Source organism: Protopterus annectens, chromosome 6.part1 (genome assembly GCF_019279795.1).
Source record: "Protopterus annectens isolate FY-2018-M chromosome 6.part1, PAN1.0, whole genome shotgun sequence".
NCBI lineage: Eukaryota > Metazoa > Chordata > Ceratodontiformes > Protopteridae > Protopterus > Protopterus annectens.
This window is the reverse complement of record NC_056738.1, coordinates 200,134,470-200,151,140: the sequence shown is the minus strand read 5'-3', so window position 1 is coordinate 200,151,140 and position 16,671 is coordinate 200,134,470. Positions and strand designations below refer to the sequence as shown.

The 16,671-nt window shown below is 38.3% G+C and overlaps 1 protein-coding gene across 1 annotated transcript in view; it reads left to right on the top strand.

Annotated features, from left to right (window-relative positions):
• Window positions 1-16,671, top strand: part of LOC122805473 (transmembrane protein 179-like) — a 215,152-nt gene that overhangs the window by 177,502 nt on the left and 20,979 nt on the right. Inside the window, exon 3 of the mRNA XM_044075656.1 lies at window positions 7,553-7,631. Coding sequence (XP_043931591.1) covers window positions 7,553-7,631 — 79 coding nt within the window. The remainder of the gene's footprint in view (window positions 1-7,552; window positions 7,632-16,671) is intronic.

The following is a 16,671-nucleotide window of genomic DNA, read 5'->3' as shown; positions in this document are numbered from 1 at the left end:
CAATGTGATATAAGATTCATAATTCTATATAATGCTTTATCACTTACGTTTCCAATGCTTCTCTATTTCAATATTGTAATGTTTGCCTCCAGTACAACAGTATTGCTGCATTATTATGCCTTTCAGTATGCAGGCCCTCTGCCATTAGTATATCATACCCAGCAACAAGATGTGCAACTGTTTCCAGTTCTGTTTTACACCTGCATTTGTTTGTTTCTCCAACATATTCAATGGACTTTGTAAAATCAGTTTGTATGTACTCCACTATCCTAGGCTACCAATATTAACCTTTCATCTTTTGGTTTCATTTACCTCTCATTAACCATTTCTCCAGCAGATCCAGATCGACAAGAGGTTGTTCCAGGAGTTTTCTCTACTTGCAACTATAGTTATACCTTTTCCACATTTATTCCCTTCTCATCTGATCCTTCTCCTGATATTCTTTCTTTTGTTTTCTTGGCACATTCAGTTGCTGCCTGATTTTTGTCTACTTCTGGTTTTATTTTCCATTCCCACTTGACAGAAATATGCTTCTGCTAAAGTAAGTAGGGGAGTCATCTTAGACATTCTCCTCATGTTTTAAAACTTTCACTATGTTTGGATCTGGTGAGGTCAGCAGATATGGATGCAGTTCCAACGATTGCAGATCTACACATGTAATCAATTTTGAGGAGACCCATACCTCTTTCAGAATAAGGAATATATAGTCTTGGTATACACAGATTTTTATATATCATTTCCCAAGCATGAATCATTTTTCTTATTTTCCTGTCCACCTTATCCAATAACATTTGGGGACAGAAAATCGTCACAAAACTATTAAGTTAGCACAGGAATACCAAATTGATTTACAGCTTGGACTTTGTTCTTAGATGTCAGGGCTGTTTTCAGCATTAATTTTAGTCTTCTAAAATATTCCTTACTGAGTTTTGTTCACATTTGTTCATGTTTTATTGTCGCTCCTTCATCAATTCTCAAATATTTATACAGACCTTCCTGCTCAAGTTCCTTTCTATCACATTCCTGTCTATTTTCTAGGTGCTGAAATTTTCCTAAGATGGTGCTTTTGCACATTTCTCAAGACCAAATTACATTCCTATATCATCTGAGAAAGTTTTGCCCACTTGCAGTTGTGCTTTCATCTCATCATCTGCTGAACAATACAGTTTTAAATCAGCCAAAAAGAAGATGAGAAATCTTTGGTCTTTGTTGTTTTCTGAGGGCCAAATTGTAACCATGACATAATCTGTTAAGTGGGCAGTTTAAAGGGTTAAGGGCAAGACAAAAGTGACAAAGAGTCACCCTGGAACATCCCCCTCTGAATTTTTATCCCTGGGATAATAATTTGTCCTTTACCATGGATTAGCTGCAAAGTGGTTTGCCAATGTTTCATGGTTACTGTACTGTAATAAAATTGATCAATGCATATCTTATATATCTGTAAGCACTCCTTTATCCAGAAATGTGGGGTGCTGTCAAATGCTTTCTTGTACTCTATCCATGCCATACATAGATTCTTCCCCTTTGTGCAATTTTCCATTATGCCTTTACTGAACAACAAATTATCCTTTGTTCCATATGATTGTCTTTATTACCCTTTTGTTCTGTTGACATGATTGTGTTTTCTTCTAAATGACTATAAACTGTCAGCATCAATTCCAGTGTACAGTTTATACATCATTGAAAGACAAGTTATTAGTCTATAGTTTTTAGGATAGCTTGCAGGTTCACTCTTAAGGAGGAGTACTGTTTTTCCTGTTGTTAACCAGGTAGGTGTCTGTTCAGGATGCACAGATAAGTAGGCCTTAATCAAGGCTAAATCTTCATGTAAAGATGTTAATACTTTTAGCCACACGTGGGTAATGCATTTGGGCCTGGGATTTTCTAGTTAGGAGCTTTTCTTAATTTTGTTTCAATTTCTCTGGCCGTTCTTTCATCCCATTTCATATTCTATACATTTGAACTTTTTACTGTTTCTTTGACTTTTTCTATCAATTCAGTATCTTTGTTATGTTCCATGGGGTCTGCATAGGTATTTCTCCAAAATGTGACTATTTCCTCCTTTTTTGAGCTGTTTCTATTCCTTTTGCTTTGTTTCTCAATTCTCTATAAACATTTTTGGGTCATCAATGAATTGCTTATTTTGTACTTTTCTTTTATATTTATTTGCATGTGTTCTACATTTTTCTGCCTGTGCTGATATCTTTAGTTTATTATTTGGAATAGTGTACAATAGAACCTGGTCTGTTCTGATACTGCACATTGCTTTCATCATGTCTATCTCTCTAAGTATTTTTGTTGATCTGTTCCCTCTTCTATACTCTTCCAACAGTGACACTTCTTGTCTTAATTGCTTTATAATTTTCTCTACTTGATACTTCCATGATGGCATTTGATTTCTCCCCTTCCTTTCCCTTACTACCCTGTGTTTTTGTGGCAAGACTTTATCTGTTATTAATTTAGCTGCATAGTAATACATCCTATTTACTTCTGTTACATGACATGAATTTCTATCAGTAGTCTTAATTACTGTATTCATTTGTTTTACCAGACTTCTAGCATTTTGGTTCTTATTGACTTTCTGAAATCTATTTCTTGCACCAATTTTAATATATCTATCCAGTTATATATCTATCCATTAAATCAAACAACTCTTGCCTTAGATAATTTTCTTCTAAACTAAGGGCACATTCTTTGTTCTCCATTTCCTGCAGGCATTCTATGGAAAGTTCCAGAACATCTTCCTATGACATATTAATTTCAGCTACATCTTGCTTCATCTGTTGCTCTTTCATATGAGAACTCACTGACCTATCACTCAATAACACTGACTATGTCAAAGTTGCCACTGTTTGCTGCTCCTTCCCTTGCTGTGCAAACTCCAACTGAACTTTTATACTGGTTTCCGACTGAATGCTCCAGAGTATCTTCATGTGGCAAGTGATCAGATGCTTACCATTCCACCTGTTTCTCCGTAATTTATGGACTCATTGTTCCATCATGCTGTGACATTACCAGAGTCGGATTTTCTACACTGAATCCATCACTATGCAGGTGATCAATAACTTCAGTTTCTATTTCTTTAACTTCTCCATCACTAATCCTCTTTTCTACTTCCACCCTTTGTTTTCTTATGTTTTGTATTGTGAAATGTTCCATATCTGGATGCCTTTGCCTATATTTCCATTCAAATATCTTTGGTGCTGCTTTTTGTATTGATTAGTTTTGTTTTCTCCTTTGCATAAACATTGCACCATATTACATGTCTTTTTCTTTCCCATGTCCATATTTCTTCTTCAGATGTCTCCTCCTCCACCTGCTTCTCTTTACTTTGGGGACTCATTGTTCCATCATGCTGCAACATAACCTGTGTAGTGCTTTCTACACTAAATCCTCACTTTGCAGGTATTCCATAACTTCAACTTCTATTTGTTTAACTTCTACTTTATTAATCTGTTATATGTTCCCCCTTTGTGATCTTACTTGTTGTATTGTGAAACTTTCCATATTTGAGTGCCTGTTGAACAATTAAACTTAACAATGTCAACACTCCCTCAGTTCGTAAGAACACCATAAGTGCAATATGATTGTCTTTACTGTCGTAGAATTAAATTATTCTATGTATCTAAGTTATGCAATCTGTCCACAGTAGTGGTGCTGCGGTAGCGTTGTTGCCTCACAACAAGATGTTGTTGCGTTCGATTCTCAGCTAGAGCGTCTTCTGTGTGGAGGCATGCGTGAATGGGCGTTCCTTCGTTGAAGGTTGTGCATCAGGGCTGGTAACTCAGCACGTAAAAATCCACTACCAAACATTAGCAGACCGGAGTTCTGCTGTGGCTACCCCTAACCGGGATAAGCAGAAAGACACAACAACAACAAGTACGGGAACTGTGAATTATGCTATGCTGCTATCCTATCTTAAAAATAGAGGTGGGTAAATTATCTATGTGTGTATTTATATCTGTACTGTCTAGAATTTCTTCTGTTATATGATTCCTTCACCATCTTGTAAAAACTGTTTTCAATGCACTTGAGCCTGAAGCAACGTCATTTCTTCCAGTGATACATGGCATTTGTTGATATAAATGACAATAAAGTTTACTTTGACTTTGCCTGTATTTTGCTTCAAATATCTTTGGAGCTGCTTTTTGTGTTAATTAGTTTAGCTTTTTCCTTTGCATAAATATTGCACCACATCAGATCTCCCTTTCTTTCCCATGTCCATGTATCTTTTTTATACCTTTCAAAAATCTGTAGGTTTTGTTCTTCAGATTTTCTCACTTCCTCATTCATTTCTTTTTCCAAATGGATCTAAGTTTTTTAGAGCTGTTGTAGAAATGAACACAAATTTACATTTGAAGATTTTAACAGTTTTTCTTGTGCAAGTATTTTCTTTCCTCTAATTTCTGTTTTAAACTTTTTGAATATCCTCTATCTGGAGATTCTGGGCTTCTTGCATAATAGTAACAATACATAATTTCTTTCTTATCCTCAGTAGTCCACTCATCTTTATGGCTCTTTTTCGGCCTGTCAGTAGTTGTGGTTTTTGGTGGACTACTACTTCCTTTCTACAACAGGGGACCATCCCCCCAAGCCAGGCCTAATCCCATTGTAAGAATGTTTCCGTGTCTTGAGAATTCTACACTGTCAGTTTTTTCCAGTCCTGGCACCAGTGCACATACCAGGATTGGGCATTTGTTATCCTGGGACTTTTTAACTTGACTGTCTTTTTTATTTTTTAACTGACTTCTGTCCATGACATATGCTATATAAAATAAAGTCTTTCTATCCGTATTGTCTCACTGTGATTTTGTAAAAACAGGGTCCACCTCATGAAGGCAGTCGCCAAGACTTGAGGATGAATTAAATTCCAGCAATACTTCTCTCCTTTGCCGGCTGATTTTATCATCTTTCATAGGTTCATAGGTAGGTACTAGGCAATCTGCCTGAGGGCATTTATAAGCATAGCCAGAGTGTGTTAGCTTTCACCACCCCATTAATTAATTAATTGAGCCTCTGTCAAGAACAGCCAATGAAGTCATCCCAGGGGTGTATTTTCTGTTACCCATCCACTCGTCAAGGTTTCTCTTGAAGAGTGTTAGTGAGAGGCTCTGCCTAATGTAGTTAGAAATTTTGTTCCAAAGCATGGGGAGTCTCTGTGACAGGAATCTATCCCTCCAGCATGATCTATTTATTGTTGTGGCGAGGTTTAGCTCACTAGAGCATGTGGCTTGCAGTGACTTGGATTTCTTTAGGTGGAGCATGTCCATCAATTCTGAGTTGAACATGGCTTTATAAGTCAGGCAGAGATCACCTCTGAGTAAGCGATATGCCACTGAGTACAGCAGGAGTTTTTCCAGCCAGGCAACATAGGACATATGTTTGAGGCCAGTAATCCTCTTGTTGAGGTACTTTTGTGGTCATTCCAGCTGTTGGAAGTGTCTTGTGAGGTACATCCCAAACGGGGCATTGTACTCTATGATGGGTCTGATGAGTGACGAATAGAGGGGCACTATAACCTCTTTATTTCTAGATGTGAACCCTTTAGTAATTAGATGGGCTACATAGAAGGATTTCCTAACTACTTTGGCAATATGATTGTCAAAGGAGAGATTACTATCTACCTGGGTCCCCAGATCTCTTATTACCTCTTCTGTATTAAGGGGGCTGCCACCTATGTGGTAATTCATGGGTGTTTTGTTTTTTCCCAAATGGGATGGCTATGCATTTTTTGGCATTTAGCTTTTCCATTAAAGCTGGTGTTTTTTCTGCCATGTACATGAAAAAAATTAGTCAGATCACTTTAAGAATACTTCAAAAAGCAGCTCACAGCATACTGTCTTATCTGTATTACAAGGCATCTTAGCATGGTAACCTACGTAGCAGGAAAGTCCCACAGCCTCCCCACCTTTTAGTGCTTCACGCAAAAGGCTTACACAGCATCAGTCACAATACAGAACTGCACCAAACTATCCACTTAATTACTTCATTTTGATTGCCTAAGCCTGTATGCAATGGGTCTATATTATATTATCAAATGCTTAAAAAAGCGAACGATGAATAATCGACCTCATGTAAGCGAAAGCTTACAGTCTCGAAAGCTCAGAACAGCGATTTTTTTCAAAGGGAAAAAAATCGCTGTTCCAAAAAAAAATAAATAAATAAAAAGAAAGAAAAAAAATTGAAATAATACATAAAGTGGGGGGCTTCACCCCCACAACCCTCCACTTATATATACCAACTCCGAGATCGCACTACAGTGCTGAAAATGGCAAAGAAATGTAAGCGGCCAAGCAAATTCTTTCCCTGGGAAAGAATTTGCTTAAAAGCCGCTTTGCTATTTTGTGTTTTCATTGTTTTAAGTTCGACTAAGACGCATTCAATATAATGCATCTTCGGTCATCTAATAGGAACCCGTATGCAAATGTCTAACTTTCTAGGACTGATAAATGTCAGCTGTTAGTAATTCTACTAACCCAGGCTTTTTTGATGTCATTCTGTAGTTCTGTAGAGTCTGTTTTATATACCCCCATTTGAATAATTTGCTAGAATGAAATGTATAATTTGGTAGCTGCTTAATTTCCAAATGTACTTCAAATGTCTTTTTTCGTGCCTTTATCTGTTTCTTTCTACAGTATATATCTGTGACCTCATAGAAGCAGACATCTCTGATGAGTCCATGAGCCCATTAGGACTAATAAGATTAGTTTGCTTCATTAAGTAAATTCAATTTTATTAAAAAAAAACTCAAGAAAATATATTTATAGTTGTGGCAGCACAAGATCCCTAGTATATGTAAATGCACGTTTGTGCTTTTAGAAGGTAGAGTATATGCATAACAGGAAGCCTCAAGACAACAGGCTCCTGCCTGTACTATATCACTGAAAAAGATCTTTTACACACTTTCCGAAATCCGATAGTGTGCTCAGATTGTTGCTAAACAATGGCACTTTCCTTTAAATTTGGTATACTTTTACCATCCTTTATTGCAACCCATAAAAAAGCCAACACCATGGCCAGTTCTACTCTTTTTCCAAACCTTACCTGAATTATCTCATCCAGGGAAGAGCTGTCAAATGAGGGAAGCATCTGGCATGATGACAGTACTGGGAATGGTGATTAAGGGTTTGTCTGGAGGGTCTAAGCTCTCAGGAATGATGTGGTTCTCAAGGGACATTGGAGAAGTACTTTGTCCCCAAGGATGGGAGATATGGCAAGATATGACAAGCTTTCATGAGTCTCACAGTCACACAAGCAGACAGTGTGGCAAAAGGAAATAATGACAGTCTCTGCTAGCAGTATTTTCTGCTCTAACATGCAGAAAGATGTTGAATTGTACCTCATCCTTACCAAAAGCCCTGTGATCTAAATCCATTATTGATCCTGTTACAGGCACTACAGACAGACGTCTAATGACTGTTTGCAGGCTAACCTCAGTGACAAATACATAGGTCAATAAAATATGTAAAATACATTCCTGGTCAGGACCAAGAAAAATCCCTCATTAAAAAAAAAAATGACTAACTTTTCCTGTTTATGTTTTTTTTTTCAGCTGTGAAGAAGCCCAAGCCACCAATCTCCATCTAGATGTGGACACATCCTCATTTTACATCCATTTTGGAATTGCACAGGTATGAGGTGACTGAAGAAGGGTGCTTATTTTCCCATCATTCATACAGATACATTATACAATAGTTCTTCTGCAGCTGGCATGGAGCCAAGCTTCACTCACTCAGCCTGAAAATCAGTTTTTCAGTTTTAATGATATGCAACAGCTATCTCTTATTGGGAGATTCTCTAATACTTCCTCTTATTTAATTAGAATATATCTTAAGATAGATAATGCTACAAGCAATTGTATCTCATTCTTTAACAAAGTAAGTAACTTGGGCTTTGGTACCCATTTCAATCCAGATATGAACCTGAGGCAATTAGCAGACAGTGAGAACGTAGTCTGGGGCTAGCATAAAAGATTTTCAAATTCTGTTTTATTACATTTTTTCAAAGTATAAAACAATAGCAACTGGCCAATTATACAAACTATACAAAAAAAAACTTGTACTAATTCCATCCATCCATGCTCAACCATTTTGTCTAAGAACAAAGGAACCTTAGCCATTACAACAGTGACAATCATCTTAAGCCAAGGTTTACACCGCCAGATGGCTAGCCCTGCTATGGTAGTTCATACGTACCACTCACTAGCACACAGTCACACCTATGACCAATTTAGTATCCAGTCCACATACTGCATGTTTTTGGAATTTGGGAGAAAACCGCAGCAACCGGAGGAAACCCATGCGACTGAAAGGAGGACATGCAGACTCCGCACAGAAGACACCCCAGCTGAGAATAGAACCAGAGAACCTCTTGCTGTGAGGAATGTATCATGAAAGAACCAAATTAAACAATTTGTGGAATATCAAAAACAGAAACTAATGATTTACTGGGGTACAATATTTGAATATAACATAAAAATCTAGGTTCAACTTAGGATACATCAATGATAATTTAATGTTAACTTCTAAAAAAACACAAGATTAGGAACTGCCAAAAGGAACTCGAACCACAACCCAAAAACAAAGCAGATAAATGGATAGATCCACTCGCCACCACAGAGACCAGTTCACGAAACTGTTGTGTAATCTTTTATTTAATCCAAAACGCCAAACACTCCATACATATTAACGCCTTAATAAAATCACACACTGCGTTTTCGTTACCAACGTTTTGGATTAAATAAAAGATTACACAACAGTTTCGTGAACTGGTCTCTGTGGTGGCGAGTGGATCTATCCGTTTATCTGCTTTGTTTTTGGATAATGTTAACTTCTACATGATGCTTTCCAGCCCATGTTTTTTTTTTTTCTTGAACATATAAAACAACCTGCGTACACTTAAATATTAGGCTATAAAGGAAGAAGATCTTGCAGAGGAAATATCTTGCATATCGGTCGAATGAGTTGTTATATAGAACTTTACTAGAGCAGGTGGTGCTATAAACAATAATGTGTTTTCCCTACATGTAAAGTCCAATCCAAAACTTAAGGTACACTGCTGCCAGGACAGATCATGCGCTAATAGCAATATTAGCATCAGAAGTATAGAATACAAAAAAAGTTTCCTGTTATGAGATACTTGAATATCGCTAAGATCCAAGATGAAACCCTGAACAGACTCCAAGAAATGCAAAAGTACAGTAAACTTGATTAAGTTGAGTTTCATTGTAATTATTTTTTTGCAGCCAATGACTTAGAAGTATTCATTTTAAACTGTAGCCATTACACTTCAGTTACTGCACCTGGATCCATCGGGATAAACTTTATGTTGTCTATTGCTGGTACCACTTAGGTAAAAACCTTGTACTTGATCTAACTTTTGATCACTGCTGTTGTTGCATTGCTGCTTGTGTTAAATGTTATACTGTAAAAAAATGAATGTATTGTTTGAATGTATTGTTTTCATTTACTGTACTTGAACCTGATTTAAAAGTATCACTTGTTAGTGATTACTATTCCTATATATTGCAGTCATTTCTATATTTTTGAATTTCTGAATACTGTCACTATTACTTACTGAGTCTAGAGTCTATAATTGTAATATCTCACATTCATATAACCTTCAGCAGGATCCAACATAATTATCACACTTTAGTCCAGCCCATTATACCTTCTGTCTTATACCAAGAGTAGAGTATTAAGTCAACTTATTTTCTCATTCCCCTTCTAATGCACCGGCTGTTATAGAATCTCAATGTGGTCTTACCCCTTTTTATAGCCAGCCTGATAGCAGTACAGCAACTTCCTCATGCTTACCAAACACCTTTTATTGCTACCTCGCTGTGACTCAGCATGTGAAAGGTCACTGTAAGTATTTATTGAACTTGGAAGCTACCTTCTCACTGCAAAACACATTTAGTAAGTGCAACACACACATGGACAGACAGACACACACACACACACACACACACACACACACACACACACACACACACACACACACACACACACACACACACACACACACACACACACACACACACACACACACACACATCTTCAACATGGTGCACATTTGCTACAGCAGCTTATACTGAGATTGCTAAAACAACACTACCTAAGCCTCTTAGTCTAAGAACAAAGGAACCTTAGCCATTACTTCACAGAGCAACACAACCACCTTCACCCTGCACATCTGCAGTCAGTACACATATCTCTAAGAGTTACAAGGATGAAAACTATAAGCCTTTATAGACCACTGAGACAGCATCTAGCCATGATAATGTTTTAGTAATAGGTGACTTTGTTGTCAGCCATATGGACAACCATTCTCACCAGGTTGGAAAAGAATAGGGTGATGACTGTCCTGGGTGTTACAAGGGATTTTGGATCCCTTCATCCTAACAAATATGATTCTGAACTGCTAGTGGTCCATGAGGGAATGAATGACCTTAGATGCTCTACCCAGGCAGCTATGCAGAATGATATGCTTAAGCTTGCTTTGCATGTATCCAGGATAGGAAAGACACTAGTCTTGAGTGGTATTTTGCCATAATCCAGAATGATACCAAGGTTCAAAGACAAGAACGGATCCTGGAAACTATCGCCCCATAAGCCTGACTAGCTTGGTCTGCAAAGCTATGGAAAGGATCATCATGGACTTCATAAATAAAGATATTGGGGACCTACAGACACTGGATCCTACCCAGTTTGGCTTTGTTAAGGGCATGATCCTGCCTCTTAAACCTGGTTGATTTCTTTGAAACAGTCACTAAGGCCATTGACGAGGGGAAGATGGTCCACACAGCCTACCTGGACCTCGCAAAAGCCTTCGATACAATACCCCACTAGGGGATTATAGATAAGCTCACCAGCTTAAATATAAACCCCTATGTCACTAGATGGGTTGCAAACTGGCTCAAGGACAGAACCCACATGGTTAGAATTGCTGGAGCCATGTCAGACTCCAAACCAGTTACAAGTGGCGTCCCACAAGGCTCAGTCCTGGGACCTCTCTTGTTCGGTATATATTTCTCGGAGGTACAGGCCAACATGGAAGGACTGTGGCTGACCAAGTTTGCAGATGACTGCAAACTGGGTGCCATAATCGACACTCCAGCCGACACAAGCATCCTCCAAAAGGGCCTCAAAGAAACAGACAACTGGCGCCAGAGCCATGGCCTCAAGCTAAATGCCAAAAAGTGTATAGTCATCCCCTTTGGCAAAAACAAAGTGCCCACAAATTACCACATAGGTGGTAATCCATTAACTACAGAAGAAGTAATTAGGGACCTGTGGACCCAAGTTGATAGCAATCTCTCATTTGACAACCATGTGGCCAAAGTGGTTAGAAAAACATTTTATATAGCCCACCTAATCATGAAGGGATTCACATCTAGATCAGGGGAGGTCATCGTGCCTCTTTACTCATCCCTCATCAGGCCCATAATTGAGTACAATGCCCCTTTTGGGATGTACCTTACCAGACACCTGCAGCAACTGGAAAGACCCCAAAAGTACATCACCAAGAGGATCAATGGACTCAAACAGATGCCATATGCTGCCCGGTTAAAGAAACTCCAGCTCTACTCAGTGGCATACCGCCTGCTCAGAGGCGATCTGTGCCTGACGTATAAAGCCATGTCCAACCCGGAATTAATGGACATGTGGCACCTCAGAAAATCCAAATCCCATCGAGCTACGTGCTCGAGAGACTTGAACCTCAGCACTGAAATAAATAGGACATGCTGGAGGGACAGATTCATAACTCAGAGGCTCCCTTCACTCTGGAATAAAATCCCAGTCCAGGTTAGGCAGAGTCCCTCATTGACTCTCTTCAAGAGGAATCTTGATGAGTGGATGGGAGATCGTAGGTTTACCCCAGGTATCACTTCTGTGTCACTGTTAGACAGAGGCACAGTATACTAACCTCGAAAAAGGGAATAGCAAAATTATTTTAAAATGGGTGGCGAAAGCCAAACACACTCTGGCTAGGCTTATAAATGCCCTAGGGCAGATAGCCTAGTATGAACCTATGAACCTATGAAGATAAATGACTTTAAAAACTGGCTATGGAGCTGGTTAGTTGGGGGGATCCAGTATGAATAACAATAACCATGTCTTGTCTAATTGTCACATGATTATTCAAACCCAAAGCATCTAAATCCTGGACAGATCATAAGTCAAAATAGTGATATTCTCAAGATTGTAAAAACAAAATAATTTTATTTTTGTTGGGGGTTAGCTCCCCTGCACATTTTGCTGTGGGGTCAATCCTCCACTCCACAAACTATATATACATATATATATATATATATATATATATATATATATATATATATATATATATATATATATATATACAACACACACACACACATATATATATATATATATATATATATATATATATATATATATATATAATTATATACATATGCTTATATTCATTTAACTGAATCACAGAACAGTTTTGTAGAAAAACATCGCTGCTAATAGCCGAATTACAGACAGACGAATGGTAGAGATGTCAAATTAAAGGAACTGGGTCGACATTCGAATTTTTTTCATTTTTTTTTTATTGTAATATTCACACACGCCCAAAACCAAGTGTGGAATTGTCTAAGCAAACACAAACATCTACATATTTGTACATTTTTGCAGGGGAGCAAGACACCTGCACCATCTCAAACTCTTACAGCAAGAAATCTGGACAATGCCATAAAAAATGGGGGGATAAAAGCCCAAAAATAGGGACAATTTTTAAATATTGCTGTTACAAGCTTAGAAAGTAGATAGAATAACAGATTTTGCATTAGCATGAATTTTCTGAAGGATATGAAGTTTGAAACTCAAATGTCAATCATTATTTTCTGGTTTAAATCATCAATAATTTGCCAGTGATTTGATAGAAACCCATTATTTTATGAAAAATGTACCAAAACTATGAGGCAAAAATTTGGACATTCTGTGAAAATCTGTACAGTTGAGAGGCCACACTTCCTGCAGATTATATATATCAACTCTGAGACTGCACTACAGTGAGGAAATGGGTACATTTCCTGATCCTCACTGTGCCATGATCTCCATTTAAAAGCTTCAGCAGCAGACTTCATAACGTTGACTTCACATGCAAGAATGGCAGGCTCTCTTCATTCACTTTAATTCAATAATGTACGGTTTGACATTTCAATCAGTCTGACTGGCTGCATTCGGTCAAATAAAATTCAGTGTAATGCAATCCTACAAAATTAATGTAAACCTATAGGTATAGATATATAGATATATATAAACTCTGAGTCTGAAGAGGTGAGGAGAGAGAAGATGAGGAAAACGTAACACTGACCATCTTGCTCTTCTCAGATTTTAGACGGCAGGAAAGGATTGCTATGATCTTTTAAATTCAACATTGTGAGCACTGATCAGATATCCAGTGACAAACAGTAAGGCTCCAGCTGGTATCATTCTGAGGGGATCTAGTATGTGTCATCTTAGCATGAGATGGCTGGCAAGCCTTCCTGCTTTGCCAGGGACAGTCTGCACTTCTCTTACTATGGCTTTCATATTTTTGCTCAAACCTTTGCTGCACAATATGTCTCGTTCAGGCAGAGACTGTCTGCTGGCTATTCCAACATAGTAAAGTTTAATTCAGAGTGCATTACAGTGCTTCTACTTAGTGCCAGGAGTCTTAACAAAAAATGCCTAAACATTTGGCCTTCCAGTTATTTGAACACATTCATATATGTATGCATTTAAAGAGATATGGTTTCAAAGCAATGAATACACTCTTGTATTCCTGATTTTAATACCTATCATGTCTTCAGACTAGCTGGTCATTGCAGAGAGTATTAATATTTGTTAACAAGCTCATCACCTCATCACCATTATGGCCAGGAGGAGACATAGAGAGTGTTCTACAGTTAGCTATGAATTGGAGCTCTTATATGTCCAAATCACCCTACACAAGATTAATTGCTACTTCATAACTAGCTATAGAACACCTTCCATGTCTCTGTCTGACCATAATCAACTAATGTACCTCCTTATCTGAAATCCCCATTAACCACAGCTCTTTCTAAAGGAGACTTCAACTGTCTGTAAATATACAGGCTGACCTATATAATCAATGGTCAGCTTGCCCAACACTTCCTTGTTTCTTGATATTCTACATGCTAACTCCCTTGTACAAATAATCATCCTATTCAGGGCACAAATGCCATTGAGTTTGTCCTCACAAACATGGCCATTTCTTGCAGACCTCCATTTGTAACCTCTTCCTTCAGTAAATTAGACCATAACCCAGTAGTTAATATCCAACCACAAGATCCTGAAGGCCCTAAGCCTATAACACTAATCTAGCCTCCAACCAAGTTACCATCCAAAGCAATGTCACTACTCTCTCTGCTATCCTTCATGTTAATTCCATATTTCCTCTCCACTTATGAAAACCTCGGATTTCACCACCCAAAATCTCAAACTAGACCAGATGTATTGAATATGACAGGTTACCCACTAGTTACTGCTATAACCAACTCCTTAACCACAATACAGTATCAACCTATTAAACCCAAAAACATCAGCTCAAAATCTAAACACTATCAAAAACTTATAAACAAAATCCTGAAGTTTATAGAAATTATACACAATAACCTCGCAATGGATGGAGATATTCACCCAAACCCTGGCCCTGCCACCCTATATAGGGCAACTTCATTTGCAACTAACCCAGTTGAATCACTCTCTATTAATAAGCCCCCCAACTCCCTCCTGGTCTGCCAACTAAATATTCGTAGCATAAATAATAAAGTACATAATCTACATGCCCTCCTATAAGTCCATCCCCTGATATTCTATGCCTAACTGAAACCTGGCTGAAACCATCAACCTCAGATTATGAAATTCTACCACCTGGGTATAATATGCTTAGACTCGATTGCTCTACTAGGAAGGGGGGGTAGCTGTACTCTTCAAATCTACACTAAATGTTACCTCAGACCCCATTCAACCACCCCAGGTCAATAAAGCAGAAATAATTGCTACCAAGTTCCAAATTAACAAAAATAAATGTATAAATATAGTCTGCGTGTACATTCCCCATGGAATAATACCATTACCCTAGAAGACATCCTCCAATGGTTAGCTAATAACTATCCACAAGAAACCATTGTACTTGGAGATCTTAACATTGACTGGAACACTTGTTCCCCTCAATCTCCTACCACCCATGTAAACCTGTATGGATTCACACAGGTCATGTCCACCCCCTACCAGGATAAGGAAACTTAACCAAAAAGATAGTATACTGGATTGGATACTAATCAATAGTCACCCCCAAATGTATACATCGGGGGTCATCCCTGATGATGTCAGTGATCACTTTCTCACTTTATCTGCAAGCACAAATCTAATAACTCCCATCAGCCCATGTATAGAACAATAAGAAATAGTAAAAGGTTCAATCCTAGTAAGTTCCAGGACGTGACATGCAACTGGTCTGCCCTAAAACACTTGCCCCTAGATGAAGTTTTCACCTACTTTAACAATAAATTCTTCACCATCCTCGATTCATATGATCCCACTTGTTCCACTAGGGTAAAAACAAACGCTGCCCCGTGGCTCTCTAAAGAAACCAAATCAAAAATCATAGTCAGAAACAAGGCGTGGGCAACATGGCATGCTACAAAATACCCTCTAAATCAAACCAAATTTAGACAACTAAGAAATGAGACAAAACGATCCATTCTATTAGATAAAAAAAACTACTATTTCCATCTCCAACAAGGAAACCAAAATAACCCCCAAACATTCTGGACAGGGATAAATAAATTACTGCACCCAGGTCAAACCACCACTCCACCTCCCTCAGCCTCTACTTATAAACTACCAGTGGATGTTGCTAATACCTTTAATAATTTCTTTACTGAAACTATCCAAGCCCTTGCTAGCCAATTACCCCTTAACTCCTCTCACCCACTGGATAACACTCCTAGCACCCAGCCCTCCTTTAGCTTCCAACCAGTCTCTACATCTTTCATTCGATCACTACTCAAAAAATTAAAACCTACTACCCTAGCTGCTGACCTTCTCCCTGCTGAATATTTGCAAAAAGCTGCTGATACCATAGCGTACCCCATTTCCATTCTAATTAACCAGTCCATATCAGAAGCCTCAGTCCCCTCTATCTGGAAAATATCTTGTGTCATACCCCTCCATACAGGTGGTAACTCTACTGAATTATCTAATTCTAGACCCATAGCCATCTTGTCACCTCTGGCACAAATTATGGAAAAATGCGTCCATAAACAACTTCTGTACTTTCTAACCCTAAACAACCTACTGGCTAACTCTTAGCATGGCTTCAGGCCAAATCATAGTACTACCACAGCTCTCCTCACTTTCTCTAATGCAATAAACTATAACAGGAACAACAACAAGTTATCCTCAGCCCTTTTCTTGGACCTGTCCAAGGCTTTTGATATGGTTAACCACCATCTTCCTATCAACACCGTGGTAACAATATCTCTAGACAATCACTCCCTCCAATGGTTTGAATCCTACCTGCACAATAGACAACAATCCATCTTATGGCAGAACAAACTCTCAAACCTCCTACCCAACACCCTAGGTGTCCCCTAGGGGTCTATTTTGGGACCACTTCTGTTTTCCATTTTTA